Here is a 19772-nt window from a genome sequence, read left to right as displayed (position 1 = left end):
ACGGGCCGTCTGTCGGCGCTCTGCGGCTCACTCGCGACCCGAGTGAGGACGAGCGGCACGGAGAAGTCACGGCGGATGAATTTCCAGGAGACAGGCAGGTAAATATGTCTTCGCACGGCCCATAACCCGTGGGGAAGCATACATCTCCATAAATTACATCGTCTGTCATCAAGTGCGTGCTCAATTTGCATGTGAAGATGTGACTTCCTTCCGCACCTGGTCCTGTTTATTGGAGAGCGCGTGACAGAAATTGCGCTCCGGCGCTCGCCGTCGACATCAAATGCAAATACTGTATCATAAAGAGGAGTGAACGGATAACTGGACGCGCAAAAACGGAGACGCACTTGGACGCGGTGATGACGGAGACGGAAGATGAGTGGTCGAGTCACAAAGACGAACCGTGTACAGGTCGGGGATCAAAACACTCGAGCTCCGGCTTCAATGGAAGACGTCTTGATGTACCGTAATTACCGGCCGACAGGGCGCACCTGGTTATTAGCCTCACCCGGTACATTTGTAAAAGGAAATACCATTTGGTACGTAAATAAGCCGCACCTGTGTAAAAGCCGCAAGTGCCCGCATTGAAACCCTCATCGAAACACGAGATATTTATAAAGAAAAACAGTACACAGAGAGTTTGCTAACGCTAGCCCTGCCGCGCTAACAGGGCCGGTAAAAAAAACATGCTGGTAAAAATCACTGAGACATATCAGTTACAAAGAAAGACGGTACACAGAGAGTTTAACGCTAGTGTCAGCGCGGTAACGCTAACGTTGCGACGCGCTAACAGGGCCCGGTTAAAAAAACATGCTAGTAAAAAAAAAAATCACTGAGACGCGCCAGTTACACGCTAGTGCAGCGCTAACAAGGCCAGATCGATAAAAGTCTCTTCCTTGGCACATATATTCCACCGGTCTCACTCTTATGTTTCTGCTCGAGTACCCCCTTGCGGCCATTAGGAAAAAAATGCACAAATTAGCCGCATCACCGAATAAATGGCAGGGATCCAAACCCTCGAGCTCCAGCTTCAATGGAAGACGTGTTGATGTACCGTAATTCCCGGCCGACAGGGCGCACCTGGTTATAAGCCTCACCCGGTGCATTTGTAAAGGAAATAGCATTTGGTACGTAAAAGCCGCAAGTGCCCGCATTGAAACCCACATCGAAATACGAGATATTTACAAAGAAAAACAGCACACAGAGAGTTTGCTAACGCGAGCCCTGCCGCGCTAACAGAGCTGGTAAAAAATCTGGCTCGTCTCGTTGTGAAAACCAATATTGTAAATATTCTCCTCCGGTTTGATGTCCCCCACAATGTCGCGCAGCTCTTTTTGACCTGCAATATGGCGCCGTGAAAACGGTGACGTCACGTGCACGAGCTCTATAAACACGCAAATATCGATGTTGACGTTCTTTCTTCTTCAATTAGTTTTGCACATTACCAAAAAGCGAAGATTTAAGATCCTTTTTTTTTTTTTCATTTCAAATGTCATTAAATATGTGTTCAGTAGTTTCGTTCCGGGCCCCGGACTTGAACCATAAGTGTAATGTGGACGGCGATGAAAACTCATCTAGCGCATCCATCCATCCATTTTCTTTGCCGCTTATCCTCACGAGGGTCGCGGGGAGTGCCGGAGCCTATCCCAGCTGTCAACGGGCAGGAGGCGGGGTACACCCTGAATTGGTTGCCAGCCAATCGCAGAGCACATGGAGACAAACAGCCGCACTAACAATCACACCTAGGGGCAATTTAGAGTCTCCAATTATTGTTGCATGTTTTTGGGATGTGGGAGGAAACGAGGGCTGAACTGCGAGGCCGACGCTTTACCCGCTGGATCACCGTGCCGCCCATTTTACCTTGAATGGCTTCTTTTTACACTTGCGAACGTGCATCAACGGTAAATATCTGAACTCGAAGGTTATAGTAGTGCAAGACGGGGCTCTTTTGCGAGATTTGGGAACTATTTTTATATTTGTGTGACTGTTAGGACTTCAAAATTTGCCTCTACGGTTAATAAAGCCGGGAAAAACATGACAAAAATGAACGCTTAAAAGCTGTTTAGACATCCAGCCTTTCACAGTCATCATTCAGCATTAATGTGCTCTATAACCCAAGACTTATAAATAATAGAGCTGTTCAAAAGAACAGTTTTTTTTTTTTAATTCCGCAGCTTCGAGAAGTCCAGCCGCGGCGAGAAGTCATTACGCAGGCTCCGTGTCACTGCGGCCCGTCGACATTAACGGCGGGAATTCAATTAAAAGGCGCCGGCAGACGCGTGAGGGCGTCCGACGCGGGCGCGATTCTTACGTCTGGACTGTCATTAGCGCCAAATGACGGATGAACGATCCCGAGCGCCGCAAATGATTTAATTTCGCCGAGTGCTTCGAGCACGCATGTCGGGCTGACACCTGTACTTACACTCCGCTTGCAAACTCGTATTTAAACTAATCTTAACAGGCCCGGGCCCTGTCATTACCCGCGAGATTATTCGGAACCGGCGCTTGTAACTTAACACTCGGGGAATTTACGGTTTCTTTCCTGTTTGTAAATATATTGCATATCTCTTCGGCGCTTTGAACCGTGAAGCGCGGCGGCGCTCGCTATGATTCTGTGTTTGTGTAAGCGATGTGCGCCGTTGACCGGGAACACATTCGGGTCTCTTGGGTCCGTTACTGTTCGTGAAAGAACTCCGGCGTCGCGCGCTTGCTGACAAAAGATAAACACGGGGAGTCGGATGGAGAGGGAGAATCCGCATTTGAAAGCAGAGATTTGCGCACGCTGACCTCCAGCGCGAAAGGTCGCTGCTCAAATGGCGGCTCTGGAGATGTGATCTAGTATTGATTTACTAGGAGACAACAGCGGCAACTGGGGGTGGGGGGCGGGGTGCAATTGGACCTTCATGCTGCGAAGGGATGGAAAAATGCAAAATTACGGTTTAGATCAGAGGTGCCCAGACTTTTTTTTTTTTTTTTTTTTTTTACCCCAAGATCTACTTTTCAAGCAGCCAGCATCTCGCGAGCTACCGACGTGGGGGGTGTCATGATGATGATGCTCCCAAACCATTTTAAGGTTAATGTTATGTTGCCAGAATTAGCTTTTTGTGCCCTGTTTTTTCTGTGCCAAAGTGGAATTGTAACATTACACACCATCTCATCCTGCACTTTCTACTTTGGCTTCAGACCAGAACTTTCCCAAGAGGAAAATCTCGTCCGGTTAAACCACTTTTTCTTCGATTAATCGCATTCTCCCGACAGTCAATGCATCTTAAAACAACAGCATTTCGTTTTTTAACTTTCTCCATTAATGTCGAAAGTAAACATGAGCAGCATTTCTTGCTCGTTTTTGCTCGACGTTGCCCAGACTGTGTTGCTAGCTAAAGCAGTGGCGTTGGGCTGGGTAAATATCGTAACATTTGTAATTATGAGTGTACGTTTTTAAGAGCAGGGGAGGGAGTGAGATTTAAGGTAAATGAGGAAAAAGAGAATGTGGCGGAGCAGCGGTCGTGGTTAGTAAAAGTTCCGTGTGCTGCCTAAAAGAAACCAGTGGCTTCTTCTTTGCATTTTTTTACAGTCCGTATGTGAATTGTGCCATTGGATGTAGCAACCAATCATCCCTCACTCATTGAATCACATTGCAAAATGCCACAAACTGAATAGCTGGATGTTATATTTTCAATTTGAATTGGATTATTGTTTTGTTTTTTGTTTTTTTGCGCGCAACGCAGAATATCTGCGAAGAGACTGCATACTGCATCAGCGGTGCACAATTGCACACGTGCGCAGTTCAGAGGGAACATTGGGTGACGTCTTTTTTTTCTTTCTTTATTGGGCACGCCGTACCGTACGATTGACGCATTGAGCACCCCTGGTTTTGGCGGAAGTATTTGCGTCTCCTTTCTGCACTTCCGCCTCACTGTTAAAAGTTTTTCTTCACATGATTTTGCAACCAGGCTGGTCAACAACAAAAAAAGGCTACTTTCAAGAGATGGACGATCAGACTAACGTTGTAGTACTAGTTTGAAATGATGGGAACCTGTTTCAGAATCGAGAGTTTGTGGTAAAATTATGGGTTAAACTATTAAGACTGGAAATGCGAGTTGCCATGGGAGCAGAATCCGCACTTGCCAGGGGGGGAAAGATGACCCACTTGCATGAGACAGGTCAGCCCCTCTGAGACAGGCTCATTTCAGCAAGACAAGAAATAGGGAATGGAAAGTGTGCTATAATTCTCGATCTTTGACTGAAGACAACTGGGAAACTGTTTTGGATTGTGAAAAATTATATGAAGCATATAAGGCTTTATTGTATAATGTGTTCACTGCTTATACAGTGTCAGTCACATTAAATGCCCTTTTTTTTACATCTTTTAAAACATATTTCATTAGCAAGGAAGTCATTTGTTGCTTTATGATCAATCGCAGTTAGAAATATCGCTACAATTAAATTATATACGCTGCAAAGTGTAACTTGTGCATAGATCATATTGCTGTCCGATAAAAAGCATGTACTCTGTATTTGTAAATGTGTGCTATGTACTTTCAGACCAAAAAAAATATTTTGTATTCCAGATATAAAAAAAATAAATACAACCCTCGGAGATACATGCTTTATTATGATTATTATTATTATTATTGAGCTGCAACTTTATACCATAATGAAAGCCTGTGTGAGATGTACAGAAGGTGTTTTAAAAATTGGAATCATATAAACCTCAACGCTTGATTGTACAATAACTCACCAAAAAAAAAAGTATTCTCAATTAAAAATATTATAAGAAATGTTTCCTTTGGCTACCTAACCCAAAACAATTTTTTTTTTAACCACAAGGGGGAAATACTGTAACCAAAGACTAACTCTGAAAGAATTTTTTTACAAACTGCCTTCGACTTTGATTCATTCTCATTTCGTTCTCAGTTTTTTGAAGCCCTTCCTCGCCGCGGCCAACTTTTCAAAGCCGTGCGAGCTCTGCGCCCCCCCGAGCTCCTCACTTGCCAACTGAGCCTGAAGCTTGCACGCCGTGAGTCCGAGATCCCGCTGCATCTCCGAGGTCAGTTCCTGTCCCGCCTTGCGGGCCCTCGCGTGTTTGCCCGACTCGCAGAGCGAGAGCGCCCGTGTCCTGTCCTCCCTCCTCGCGGCCCCCGCTCGGGGGCCGCCGGGGGCGGGCGGGCGACCGACGAGCTGAGGGTTGACGTTGGGATGAGCGAACGGCGGCTCGGGTAATCCCGTGAGCGAGAGCGGCTGGATGACGGTGTTGCTGAAGGTGGGCGACGGCTGGTGGCGTTGGGGTCGGAGGTGCTTGGGGGGTGCGTGTTTGTAGGGGGGGCCTTTAACGCAGGCCTGCTTTCTCTGCTCCTTTGACAACACGTCCAGCCCTACGTGGAGACAGAATAGGATCGTCCATCCATTTTCTTAGCTGCTCATCCTCACGAGGGTCGCGGGGAGTCGCACTCACAATCACACCTAGGGGCAATTTAGAGTCTCCAATTTATGGATGTTTTTGGGATGTGGGAAGAAACCAGAGTGCCCGGAGGAAACCCGCGCAGGCACGGGGGGGAACATGCAAACTCCACACGGGTGGGTTCGGGATCAACCCGGGAACTCACTAACTAACTAACTAACGCTTTTCGGCTGAGCCACCGTGCCGCCAGAATAGGATGAAACACAACTAAACATTACCTGACCCCGAGATCGTTACTTTTCGCAAGCCGACCAAAACCTTCCGAGGGGAGGGGGACTAAAAAATGTCTCTATTATTTCAAAAGAAGGGCCAGAAAATAAAAATAAAAATGAACTTCCCAAGGCAAAGTTATGAGGATAGCCAAGTCAAAATATTTTATAATTGTAGTTGTTTTCTAAGATAGATTAGTGGTTTGTTTTGTTTTGTTTTTTTACTTTTGAGTAACGATTCAGAAAGAAGAAAATGATAGTAATCCCTCGTTTTTCGATGTTAATTGGTACCAGATCGGTGATAGGTGAACCGCGAAGGAGAGAGGGATAGCTGAACATACACAGTATACCACAACAATTATTTCAACAATGTTGCATTTCAACAAATCTTCCTCTTTTGTTGCAAAAATTTAAAAAATCTGGGGCATCGGGCGTAAAACTGCCCAAAAAAAAATGTGCGTTCATCTAAGACGCCGGTGTCAAACTCGAGGCCTGGGGCCAGATCCGGCCCGCCACATGATTTTATGTGGTCCGCGACGCCAAATCTAGAGTGTCAATTTCCATGACTGTAGTAAAAATCTGAATCAAAATTTCAAATTGTCTCATATCATAAATGATAAAGTTGAGACATCACAAGCATTTTTGTGTTACCAAAGGTGAATAGTTAAAAAATGCATTACATTTGATATCTGATTCCAAAAGTAGCTCATAAATTGATGTGATATGATGAAATGATATAATATAAATATTGTTGTTCCACAGTCATAACGGCCCTCTGAGGGAAACCGGAAAAACAATGTGGCCCGCGAGAAAAACCTGAACGTGTTGTATGCAAAATGCTTGGATGGAGTTTGACTGCAGTTAACTCATTTTTACCGTTAAGAGAAACTGATAGTTAGCTGCGCGCAGTGCAAACGTTGCCGTTCCCTCACCGTAAAGGTCGCCGTAGCCGCCGCCGCCGCCGTCGTCGTCGTCTTCCTTCCGGCTGCGCCGCTGCTCCAGCGCTTGCTTCACTGAGTCTGAAAGTCCAAACATCTCACACAGGGAATTCAGGATGATGGCGTCTGGAGCGACACAAATAGATCAATCTTCGGGAGCCGTGCGCGACTCGCGTGCTCGAAGGCCGTATTTAGCCGGAGGGGCCCTCCCTACATTAAACATTTACTTGATCGATAATCTAACTCAAATCAAATCCATTTTTTTTTTTTCTTGGAAGTTCTTTCACTGCGTGAACTCACCGGTCTCCTGCAGCTCGGCCTTCTCGCTGCGGACTTCCGCTCCTTTCAAAGCCGTCAATAAGTGAGCTTGAAGACCGGACAGGACCTCCCCCATCAGGCCGCACTCAGCCACGCCCTTCCACAGGCTTAACAGGCCATCTACATGAAAAATAATTAATTAGACATCCATTTTATTAGCCGCTTATCCTCACAAGGGTCACGGGAGGTGGAGCCTATCCCGGCTGTCAACGGGCAGGAGGCGGGGTACACGTTAAACTGGTCGCCAGCCAATCACAGGGCACAGAGAGACAGACGACAGTTGCACTCACAATCACACCTACGGGCAATTTAGAGTGTCCAATTATCCATCCATCCATTTTCTTGACCGCTTATCCTCACGAGGGTCGCGGGGAGTGCTGAAGCCTATCCCAGCTGTCAACGGGCAGGGGGGCGCGGTGCACCCTGAACTGGTCGCCAGCCAATCACAGGGCACATAGAGACAGACGACAGTTGCACTCACAATCACACCATCCATCCATTTTATTAGCCGCTTATCCTCACAAGGGTCACGGGAGGTGGGGCCTATCCCGCCTGTCAACGGGCAGGAGGCAGGGTACACGCTGAACTGGTCGCCAGCCAATCACAGGGCACATAGAGACAAACAGCCGGACTCACAATCACACCTAGGGGCAATTTAGAGTCTCCAATTAATGTTGCAATTTTTGGGGGACGTGGGAGGAAACCAGGAGAAAAACGCACGCAGGCACGGGGAGAACGTGCAAACTCCACACAGGCGGGCAGAACTGTGAGGCCAACACTTTTCAGCTGCACCACCGTGCCGCCACATTTGAAACCGGATTTAAAAATATACTAGATGTCACAGGGCATTTTTAAACAAGAAAGAAATTCTTTATTGCTCTTAACGTCTATAAAAGTGGGTCACGACAATCGGAAAATGTGGACCCCCACGTGGAGAACCACTGTCAGGGGCACGAGGCACGGGGCAAGACCCAAATGCAGGACTCCAAGACGAGGACATGATGTTAGGCGTGGTTTTATTCAAGATCGAGGGCACACACAGTGTAGCAGTCCGACAAGGCTGAGAGGCACAAAATCACTGACCAAAACCAGGATCCAGAAACATGAAACGGGGTCTGATAACTATGAAGGAAAACTTGAAAACATTAACAAAACTAGACTGGACTATGACGGATAGCTCAACACTACACTTACTCTGAGCGGTGGAGAATCCGACTGGCAATGAACGCAACACGCTGACACGAGGCAACGAACTGGCAACGCCAGTGGCAAAACTCCAAACTTAAATACGTGGTCTCATGAGGGTCCACATGGAAAACAGCTGTGGCCGGTGACAGGGGTCAGAGGTGACACCGCCCAGAGCGTAGTGGCCTGACCACGCCCCTTCTTGGCATTGGTCCAGCCTTGCTCATGACAACCACTGGTGCAAAACCACTGCACATCTTGGAACTGGTCTTCAAATATATCAAACACATCAAACTAACGACTAGATTTGGACCAATTACAACCTCTGATATGAATGTGAAAACGTGTATATTTTTTAGAGCATAGTCCTTTTTATTTAATAAAGGTGCCAGAATTAATTCCGTAGTGCTACATCACATGAATACAATTGTATTTTTTTAATCCAATCTCTCATTATACAGAGATTAATTCTCCTAAGATTACATATTTTCTCCCAACAAAATGGCTTGTCAAAAATAGGAACCGCCCCACCCCCCAGTGGCACACATGGTCGTTATCTAGAATCGCCATTAGGATTTTGAGGAGGTCCCTGGACCCAAAATCTTTGAGAACCGTTGCTTGATCTGACCCGTGCGTTCATTTTAAGGTAGATATTGTTTGGTTCTTGTTATAGAACAAGAAGAAGAGAACAGCACGCAAAATATTGCTGTGGGGGGAGTGGGGGGGGGGGGGTTAGCGGGTAAGAAATATTGTTTGTAAAGATGTCAAGAAGATACGAGTTCGAAATAGAGTCGCTGAGAAAAGGTGCGGCAGTCGCGAGGACGGGAGAGGTCAAGTCGGGTTTATTTATGAAGCGCAATCGACATTAAAAGGCTGAGACTCGCTGCGCTTCCCGATCGAAAATAACAAAAAAATGAAAAAAATAGAAACTGAAAGAGTATTAAGGCGGCACGGTGGAGCAGATGGTAAAGCGTCGGCCTCGCGGTTCCGAGGACCCGGGTTCGATCCCGGCCCCGCCTGTGTTGAGTTTGCATGTTGCGTGCCTGCGTGCGGGTTTTCTCCGGGCAATCCGGTTTCCTCCCACCCCCCACCCCACCCCAAAAAAAAAAAACATGCAACATTCATTAGAAACTCTAAATTGCCCCTAGGTGTGATCATGCGTGTGGCTGTTTGTCACCTACAGGCAATTTAGAGTCTCCAATGAATTTTGCATGTTTTTTTTGGGATGTGGGAGGAAACCGGAGCAAAGCCACGCAGGTACGGGGGGAACATGCAAACTCCACACAGTCCGGGTCCGGGATTGAACCCCGGGACCTCAGAACTGTGAGGCCAACTCTTTTACCAGTCGATCCACCGTGCCGCGAGATTGAACATTTTTTTGGAAATCCTTGCATTTTTTCACAATGTGACGGCACGGTGGGGCACCTGGCAAAGTGTCGGACTCACAGTTCTGAGGTCCCGGGTTCGATCCCGGACCCGCCTGTGTTCGAGTTTGCATGTTCTCCCCGTGCCTGCGTGGGTTTCCTCCGGGCACTCCGGTTTACCTCCCACATCCCGAAAAACACCCAACATTAATTGGACACTCTAAATTGCCCCTAGGCGTGATTGTGAGCGCGGCAGTTTGTCTCGATGTGCCCTGCGATTGGCTGGCGACCAGTTCAGGGTGGACTCCGCCTCCTGCCCGTTGACAGCTGGGGTAGGCTCCGGCACGCCCCGCGACCCTCGTGAGGATAAGCGGTGAAGAAGATGGATGTTTAACAATGTCCCAATCCAGTTTGTCAATTCAATTATGCGACACTGTCTTCAAGTCTCAAAAGTTTGACTTGGGCTGCAAACTTTTTCGGGCTTTTTTGTACTTCTTCAGTGTATCTTACATATATAGAGAGACGCATCCCATTGATCCTTTGTTTCCTCCCAGAGGGAGAAGACGCTCTTAAAAATACACAATTCCGGAACGTACCAGCAAATATTACCCCTGCATTTTAATGAATCGAAAATACATCCGCAGATGACGCAAGCAAACACAATTTCAGTGGAGTGCTCGCCGGCCACATATAGCATCTTTTTTTTCCTCCCAGCGCGACGAAAGCTCGACCGCGTTCCGACAAGAAAAAAAAAAAAAAAAAACTGAAAAATAGAAATAAAAAGTGATTTTTATTGACCTGGCGTGTCATTCCTCTTCCTCTTTGCGAGGCCATTGGCCGTGGCGAGGTGCGCGGCGCTCCACTCGCCGCCAAATTTATCATCCAAGGACTCCTCCAAGTCAGCGGCATCATGTAAAGACTCTCCTGAAATCGTGGGGGGGGGGGGATACAAAAAGTGCCGCTCCAATATGAGAAATAAAATCCTGGATTAGACAATGAAGTCATATCATAGATCAGTATGCAATTATTATTATTATTATTATTAAATGATGAAGGAAAACTGTGCCCCGCGATTGGCTGGCAACCAGTTCAGGGTGTGACCCCGCCCCCTGCCCGTTGTCAGCTGGGGTAGGCTCCGGCACGCCCCGCGACCCTCGTGAGGATGAGCGGCTACGAAAATGGACGGATGGATTCATAGAATTAGTAGCGCGAATAATAATCATAATCAATTTCAGATTCCGGCACGCCCCGCGACCCTCGTGAGGATGAGCGGCGGAAGAAAATTGGTGGATGGTGTGATGTCCAAGCGACATGTGTAATGTAATGAAGTGCTGTCTCACAGGTGAAAAAAATGCTTTTCATAAAAGCGTGTCTGACGAAAACGTGACATTTTTAAATTGTGGGGGGAGAAAAAAATGCAGTACCTAGAAAACGCCACTTGGTGGTAATATTGCTCTGCAAACAGATTCCATTGTCACAGTTTTACTTTCCACTTTGTCGTTGTCAACTTCTCTTTCCAATTGTACGATTGTAAAATCCATCCATCCACCCATTTTCTTCGCCGCTTATCCTCACGAGGGTCGCGGGGAGTGCTGGAGCCTATCCCAGCGGTCAACGGGCAGGAGGCGGTGTCGTGTGCAAGGCTGGACCTGGCCACCGCCCCGAGCGGTTTCATCTACGACACGGTCGCGGCTGTTTCACGTGGCGCACTGCGCTTAGACTGTGTGTTTAAGTTGGAGTTTTGTCACTGGCATTTTCCAGTGCGTTGAGTATGGTTTACTGCAACCTGGGTACCTCGCCACTACGCCGTTATAGTCCAGTCACGCTTTTGTTACGCTCTTTAGTTGACTCATAGTTATCAGACCTTGTTTCATTGTTTTGTGGATCCTGCCTTCTTGGACTGTGTTGTCGTCCGCAACTTAGTTTAATAATAAAGCCCGGTGAACATCATGCCTTTGCCTGGGAGTCCTGCATTTGGGTCCGCCCACGCAACGTTGGCTCGTGACAGGTGGGGTAAACCCTGAACTGGTTGCCAGCCAATCGCAGGGCACAGAGAGACAAACAGCCGCACTCGCAATCACACCTACGGGCAATTTAGAGTGTCCAATTAATGTTTTGGGGATGTGGGAGTGAAACCGGAGTGCCCGGAGGAAACCCACGCAGGCACGGGGAGAACATGCAAACTCGAACACAGGCGGGTCCGGGATTGAACCCGGGACCTCAGAACTGTGAGTCCGACACTTTGCCAGGTGCTCCACCGTGCCGCCCACGATTGTAAAACGTTGTTTAAATGTTGCCTGTACGTTTAAATGAAGTTTTACGATGGTGACGGTTTGCGCCCGGAACAAATTCATTCGCTTTGCATTACTCCGTATGGAAAAAAAGGCTTTGAAATCGGAACAAGTCCGCTTTCGATGTCGAATTAAGTGCAGAAGTCTTGCGTCATACGCTGATTTCGCATGATGTGATGCGTGACGGCAGAGGGGAGCCTTTTCTTGGATGAGAAAAGGAAGTTTTAATTCCAAACTACACAACCTCGGGGGGGGGGGGGTTGGGGGCAATCCATTTCAGGCTCCTTTACAATAATGAAGAACGATTGTTTATACTTTATTTCTTGATTTTTTTATGTTTTTTTCATTATACTGGAAGACAGATAAATGAAATCCAGGGGGCTTGTGCGAGCAGCTCTATGAAACAACGCGCCGAAGGGGGGGAAACATGAACAATGCAGTAAATTGAAAGCGGCCGACTACTATGGCCGTGTTTCACGATTTTTATCGGATCAAGGCACATGTTTTATATCAAAAAATATGTAAGTATTAAGGGGCGGCACAGCTGGAAAGCGTTGTCCTCACAGTTGTGAGGTCCTGGGTTCGGATCCCGACCGCGCCTGTGTGGAGTGCGCATGTTCTCCCCGTGCCTGCGTGCGTTTTCTCCGGGCACTCCGCATTCCTCCCACATCCCCAAAACACGCAACATTAATTGGACACGCTAAAATTGCCTCTAGGTGTGATTGTGCGTGCGACTGTTGTCTGTCACCATGTGCCCTTCGATTGGCCGGCGACCAGTTCAACGTGTACCCCGCCTCCTGCCTGTTACAACTGGGATAGGCTCCAGCACTCCCCGTGACCCTTGTGAGGATAAGCAGCTAAGAAAATGAAAATTAACTGGACACTCTAAATTGCCCCGAGGTGCGATTATAATTTCGGCTGTTTGTCTCCATGTGGCCTGCGATTGGCCGGCAACCAGTTCAAGGTTTACCCCACCTCCTGTCCATTGACAGCTGGGATAGGCTCCAGCACTCCTCCCACCCTCGTGAGGATAAGCGACTAAGAAAATGAAAATTAACTGGACACTCTAAATTGCCCCGAGGTGTGATTGTGAGTGTGGCCGTTTGTCTCCATGTGCTCGGCGATTGACTGGTAACCAGTTCAGGGTGTACCCCACCTCCTGCCCGTAACAGCTAGGATAGGCTCCAGCACTCCCTGCGACCCTCGTGAGGATAAGCGGCAAAGAAAATGAAAATGGAAATTAACTGGACACTCTAAATTGCCCCTAGGTGTGATTGTGAGTGTGGCTGTTTGTCCCCATGCGCGCGGCGATTGGCCGGCAACACGTTCCACGTTTACCCCGCCTCCTGTCCTTTGACAGCAGGGATAGGCTCCACCCTTGTGAGGATAAGCAGCCAAGAGAACAGAGGAATGGATATTCCTCTTTGAATAATTCTGCTGGCCGGAAAAATGAATTGGTGTTGGGAAGGGCGCACCTGTCAAGGGAGGCAGCTGCCCCCCGAGAGACTCGAGAACCACAGACGCCGGGTTGACCTGCGCCGACGTGCCGAGAGGAAGCTGCGAGCTGTTGATCAGCATGTCGAACTTTGTGCTGCGGCACGTGTTGCTGCACACCGTGTCGTGCTGGTAGAAGTCGATCTGGCCAGAGTCCATCATTTTTCTGCAGGCCGGTGTATGTATAAAAAATAAAAAGTCTGAGATTGCAACCCTTCCAACACTTTTTTTTTTTTTTCTGAAAAACAAAGACATGAAAACATCCGATATTGCCTTCGAGTCGGCGTATTGACTCACGGGCAACTCCGAGGAACGAATGTAAACATGATAAAAAAAAAAACGCCACAAGCGCTACTTTTTTGCAGCTTGTTTGCCCACCTACTCCAACCTTTATAACGCTGCTTCGCGACCACACACAGCGGAGATGACATAAATGCAATATTTGGAATGAAACGCTGACTTTTATGTGACTAAAAGCTGGACGCGGAACACATTTCGGGGAATAAATCTAAACGCTCGGCCAGTGTTTTGGTCAAGCGGCGCAGTTTTTATTTGGTCAACCCGTTCGACGTCTGTTGCTTAGAACGGGAAGTTTGGTTTCTTTCGTTCTTCGTTAGGACAGAAATTAGTGTTCGCAGGCAAAATCCAAATCTGAAACTGATTATTGAAATTCAGCGCTACTAAAAGGTCCCACAAAACAGGGACAACCAGATTCAAGGACAGTTTTTTCTTTCCCAGAGCCATCAACTCCTTGAACTCAAAACCACTCAACATAACAGTACTGTAATATTTAATTTCTTATTTTAGAGTTGATGTCGAAGATGTTTTTCTATTTTTATTCTACTTTATTGCACCTTGCGGAGAAGCACCTATCATTTTGTTGTATGCAGAGCATATAATGACATTAAAGATATTCTAGATAAGATAGTCTAGAATAGCTGTCTATAAAGTACTATGTATGCTTTATAATATATATATATATATATATAAACATATTTTGTTAGAACTTTACTTTGGCTTCGGTAAGAAAAAATATTTTTTCTTTCATTCACAGATATTGGCATGCATTGTTTTGTTTTTGCAGAGTAACAATTATTGCAATTGTAAAAAAAAAAAAAAGAACCACAATTTAAAAAAAAAAAAAAAAGACTTTACCTGAACATAACTATACATAATGCTCTCTAGAATAGCTGTCTATAAAGTACTATGTATGCTTTATATATATATATATATATATATATATATATATATATATATATATAAACATATTTTGTTAGAACTTTACTTTGGCTTCGGTAATGTATGATGGCAGCAGAACAATGGTGAGGTGTGCCTTAGGTGTGACAGAGGAATTTAAGGTGGAGGTGGGACTGCATCAGGGATCAGCTCTGAGCCCCTTCCTGTTTGCAGTGGTAATGGATAGGCTGACAGATGAGGTTAGACTGGAATCCCCTTGGACCATGATGTTCGCAGATGATATTGTCATATGCAGTGAAAGCAGGGAGCACGCAGAGGAACAATTGGAAAGATGGAGACATGCACTGGAAAGGAGAGGAATGAAGATTAGCCGAAGTAAAACAGAATATAGGTGCGTGAATGAGAAAAGTGGAGGAGGAAGAGTGAAACTCCAGGGAGATGGCGAGGGTGGACAACTTCAAATACTTGGGGTCAACAATACAGAGCAATGGAGAGTGTGGTCAGGAAGTGAAGAAACGGGTCCAAGCAGGTTGGAACAGCTGGCGAAAGGTGTCTGGTGTGTTATGTGACAGAAGAGTCTCCGCTAGGATGAAGGGCAAAGTTTATAAAACAGTGCTGAGGCCGGCCATGATGTACGGATTAGAGACGGTGGCACTGAAGAAACAACAGGAAGCAGAAATGGAGGTGGCAGAAATGAAGATGTTGAGGTTCTCGCTCGGAGTGAGCAGGTTGGATAGGATTAGAAATGAGCTCATTAGAGGAACAGCCAAAGTTTGAGAGAGTAGACTTCGATGGTTTGGACATGTCCAGAGGCGAGAGAGTGAGTACATCGGCAGGAGGGTGCTGAGGATGGAGCTCCCAGGCAAAAGGGCGAGAGGAAGACCAAAGAGAAGGTTTATGGATGTGGTGAAGGAAGACATGAGGGCAGTTGGGGTTCGAGAGGAAGATGCAGGAGATAGGCTAAGATGGCAAAAGATGACACGCTGTGGCGACCCCTAACGGGACAAGCCGAAAGGAAAAGAAGAAGAAGAAGAAGAAAGAAAAAATATTTTTTCTTTCATTCACAGATATTGGCATGCATTGTTTTGTTTTTGCAGAGTAACAATTATTGCAATTGTAAAAAAAAAAAAGAACCACAATTAAAAAAAAAAAAAAAAAAGACTTTACCTGAGCATAACTTATACATAATGCTCTCTAGAATAGCTCTCTATGAAGAACTATGTATGCTTTTTGATATATATATTAACATATTTTGATGTAAATTTAGTTTGGCTTCAGTATAGTGAATATTTTTTTTATTATTATTAACATATTAACATGCATTGTTTAGTTTTTGCAGCGTAACGATTATCACAATTATAAAAATAAAAAAAGACCAAAAATAAAAATAAAGACCAAAAATTAAAATTAAAAAAGACCGAAAATTACAAAAAAAAAAAAAAAAGGACTGTACCTGAGCATAACTTAACATAATGCTCTCTAGAAGAGCTCTCTATGAAGAAAAACTATGTATGCTTTTTGATATATATATTAACATATTTTGATGCTAAATTAGTTTGGCTTCAGATAGTGAATATTTTTTTTATTATTCACATATTAACAGGATTTGTTTTTTAGTTTTTGCAGCGTAACGATTATTACAATTATAAAAATAAAAAAAACACAAAAAAAATAAAATAAGACCAAAATTAAAAAAAAAAAAGACCGAAAATTACAAAAAAAAAAAGACTTTACAGAGCATAACTTATACATAATGCTCTTAGCATAGCCTCTTATGAGAATATGGATGCTTTTGATATATATATTAACATTATTTTGATGTAAATTTAGTTGGCTTCAGTATAGTGAATATTTTTTTTATTATTATTAACATAATTAACATGCCATTGTTTAGTGTTTTGCAGCGTAACGATTATCACAATTTCTAAAAAGAAAAAAAGACCAAAAAAAAAAATAAGACCAAAAATTAAAATTAAAAAAAAAGACCGAAAATTAAAAAGAAAAAAAAGGACTTACCTGAGCATAACTTATAATATATGCTCTCTAGAATAGCTCTCATGAAGAACTATGTATGCTTTGTTGATATATATATTAACATATTTTGATGTAAATTTAGTTGGGTGCAGTATAGTGAATATTTTTTTTATTATTATTAACATATTAACATGCATGTTTAGTTTTTGCAGCGTAACGTTATTACAATTATAAAAATAAAAAAAGACCACAAATAAAAATAAAGACAAAATTAAAATAAAAAAAGACCCGAAAATTACAAAAAAAAAAAAAAGACTTTACTGAGCATAACTTATACATAATGCTCTCTAGAATAGCTCTCTATGAAGAACTATGTATGCTTTTTGATATATATATTAACATATTTTGATGTAAATTTAGTTTGGCTTCAGTATAGTGAATATTTTTTTTATTATTATTAACATATTAACATGCATTGTTTAGTTTTTGCAGCGTAACGATTATCACAATTATAAAAATAAAAAAAGACCAAAAATAAAAATAAAGACCAAAAATTAAAATAAAAAAAAAAGACCGAAAATTAAAAAAAAAAAAAAGACTTTACCTGAGCATAACTTATACATAATGCTCTCTAGAATAGCTCTCTATGAAGAACTATGTATGCTTTTTGATATATATATTAACATATTTTGATGTAAATTTAGTTTGGCTTCAGTATAGTGAATATTTTTTTGTTATTATTAACATATTAACATGCATTGTTTAGTTTTTGCAGCGTAATGATTATCACAATTATAAGAATAAAAAAAGACCAAAAATAAAAATAAAGACCAAAAATTAAAATAAAAAAAGACCGAAAATTAAAAAAAAAGAAAAAAAAAAAAGACTTTACCTGAGCATAACCCCGCCAAGTCTGATTGCCCTTTTCCAGTCCTTCAGGGTGGCTTCATTCGCAGATGTTAACATGCATTTTTTTGTTTTTGCAGCGTAACGATTATCACAATTATAAAAATAAAGACCAAAAATTAAAATAAAAAAAGACCGAAAATTAAAAAAAAAAAAAATAAAATAAAAAGACTTTACCTGAGCATAACCCCGCCAAGTCTGATTGCCCTTTTCCAGTCCTTCAGGGTGGCTTTGCCCGCCAGGTGTACAAACTGCTTAGGACTGATAAGCTGCTCATTAAACTGCAAAAAAAAAAAAAAAAAAAAAAAAAAAACAAGACCACAGTGTGAGCTTCTCAACAAACTTCCATGCGCGTCCGCCAAGAGGATAAAAAAGCGACACTGCGGCCTCCGTCCACATACTTTGACGCATCGAACGTTGATTCCGGGACAGACGAACTTCTTGAAGAGCAAAACCGCTCGACTTTCTCCGCAGGTGATGGGATAGCCGTACTCCACGCTCTCCCCTTCTGACTTGTTGTCCTCTATGAAGATATGATTAAAAATAATAATCATAATAATAATTCTATCAAAATCTTTCATCCGGTACAAGAAGAAGCAACTTCACACAGATGCTTTCCTGAGTGCTGTCATCAAAACAGGATCATTTTCATATTCATCATCTGTGTCGACTTTTTCTCACCATGTTGAGTCTCGATGGCCAAGACTGTGCTGCTCGTATCTGCAATCTCATAATTTCCCCTGCAGAGGGCAACAGAGTAACATATATATATTAAAAAATATGAAATATAGGGGAAAAAAAAACTAGTGGAAAAGTGAAGTTGTCTGTTAACTTATGAACCTTGTTATGAAAGTCTACCACTTCTAACGTCTGAGCGAGAGTTAATACAAACATCCATCCATCCAGTTTCTTAGCCGCTCATCCTCACGAGGGTCGCGAGGAGTGCCGGAGCCTATCCCAGCTGTCGACGAGCAGAAGGCGGGGTACACCCTGAACTAGTCGCCAGCCACTCGCAGGGCAGATCAAGACAAACAGCCGCACTCACAATCGCACCTATGGGCAATTTAGAGTGTCCAATTAATGTCGCATGCTTTTGGGCCGTGGGAGGAAACCGTAGTGCCCACCCAGAGAAAAGCCACGCAGCCCGGGGAGAACATGCAAACTCCACACAGGCGGGTCCAGGATTGAACCCGGGACCTCAGAACTGTGAGGCCAACGCTTTCCAGGTGATCCACGTGCTGCCTTCATACATACGTAAAGATCATTTTCATTTTGATTTCTACTGTTCAAAATTTGACAATGTAATGGACATCACGTTGTGCACTAGTGGTTCGCAGTTTTGCCACACACTTCTGAGATTTTGGGATTGAATTTCAGCTCTGCGTCACCGATGTGAAGTCTGCATGTCTTCCCGTTCCTATTTTACGCCTTCATTCAAAAATGCGCTCGTTCGGGTCTTTGAAGACATATTTAAGACTTCTTTTTTTTTTTAATTGAGAGCTGCTTCTTAAATACTGATTAATGCAAAGTTCTACCCATTACACGCATCTGTAATAACAAACGACCTTTACTTCTAAATTATTACGATTAAGACTGACCGTAATTCCCGGCCTACAGAGCGCACCTGGTTATAAACCTCCCCGAGTACATATGTAAAGGAAATACCTTTTGGTACATGCATACGGCGCAGCTGTGTAAAAGTCGCAAGTGTCCACATTGAAACACGAGATATTTACAACGAAAGACGGTAAACAGAGAGGCTAATGCTAGCGCCACGCTAACACGAGTGCCACGCTAACACTGAAGCTAGCGCTGCGCTAGCATGGCCAGACCGGTAAAAGTCACTTCCTGAGCACATATATTCCACCGGTCTCACTCTTACCTTTCCCGCTTGCGTGCCCCATTGCGGCCGTTAGAGAACATGCAAACTCCACACGGGCGGGCCCGGGATTGAACCCGGGACCTCAGAACTGTGAGGCCAATGCTTTCCAGCTGAACCACCGTGCCGACCCAGTTTCCTCCCACATCCCAAATACATGCAAGATTAAGTCTGGTACACACACGTTATAAGACAATAACATCCCCAAAAAAGATGCTGCTTGGATGGCAGCATATGTTGCTCTAAAACCTGACACTCTAAATTGCCCCTCGGTGTGATTGTGTGATTGTTTGTCTCCATGTGCCCTGCGATCTGATGGCGACCAGTTCAGGGTGTTACCCCGCCTCCTGCCTGTTGACAGCTGCGATCGGCTCCAAGCACTCCCCGCGACCCTTGTGAGGACAAGCGCCTCAGAAAATGGATGGATGAATTTCAAGCTGATCATTCGCAGTCCAGTCAAATTCTAATTGATCTTCAAATCCATTGTTTATGCGTGACGATTACGGTCATCATCCAGCCATTAATTAAGGTCACGCGGGGGCTGCGGCACAATTCCCAG

At 44.4% G+C, this 19772-nt stretch overlaps 1 protein-coding gene across 3 annotated transcripts in view; it reads right to left on the bottom strand.

Moving 5' to 3' along the window:
• Positions 1-4354: 4354 nt before the first annotated feature.
• Positions 4355-19772, bottom strand: part of si:ch211-79k12.2 (uncharacterized protein LOC568844 homolog) — a 42524-nt gene continuing 27106 nt past the window's right edge. For all 3 annotated transcript variants that reach the window (XM_061819249.1, XM_061819252.1, XM_061819250.1), the window contains 8 exons: positions 18016-18074; positions 17736-17857; positions 17512-17615; positions 13239-13423; positions 10271-10396; positions 6906-7043; positions 6600-6731; positions 4355-5372 (listed from right to left, as the gene is read on the bottom strand). In XM_061819249.1, coding sequence (XP_061675233.1) covers positions 4900-5372; positions 6600-6731; positions 6906-7043; positions 10271-10396; positions 13239-13423; positions 17512-17615; positions 17736-17857; positions 18016-18074 — 1339 coding nt within the window. In that variant the 3' untranslated portion in view covers positions 4355-4899. The remainder of the gene's footprint in view (positions 5373-6599; positions 6732-6905; positions 7044-10270; positions 10397-13238; positions 13424-17511; positions 17616-17735; positions 17858-18015; positions 18075-19772) is intronic.

Source organism: Syngnathoides biaculeatus, chromosome 5, assembly GCF_019802595.1.
Source record: "Syngnathoides biaculeatus isolate LvHL_M chromosome 5, ASM1980259v1, whole genome shotgun sequence".
In the NCBI taxonomy this organism is placed as follows: Eukaryota; Metazoa; Chordata; class Actinopteri; order Syngnathiformes; family Syngnathidae; genus Syngnathoides; species Syngnathoides biaculeatus.
This window is presented reverse-complemented; position numbering and strand designations above follow the sequence as displayed.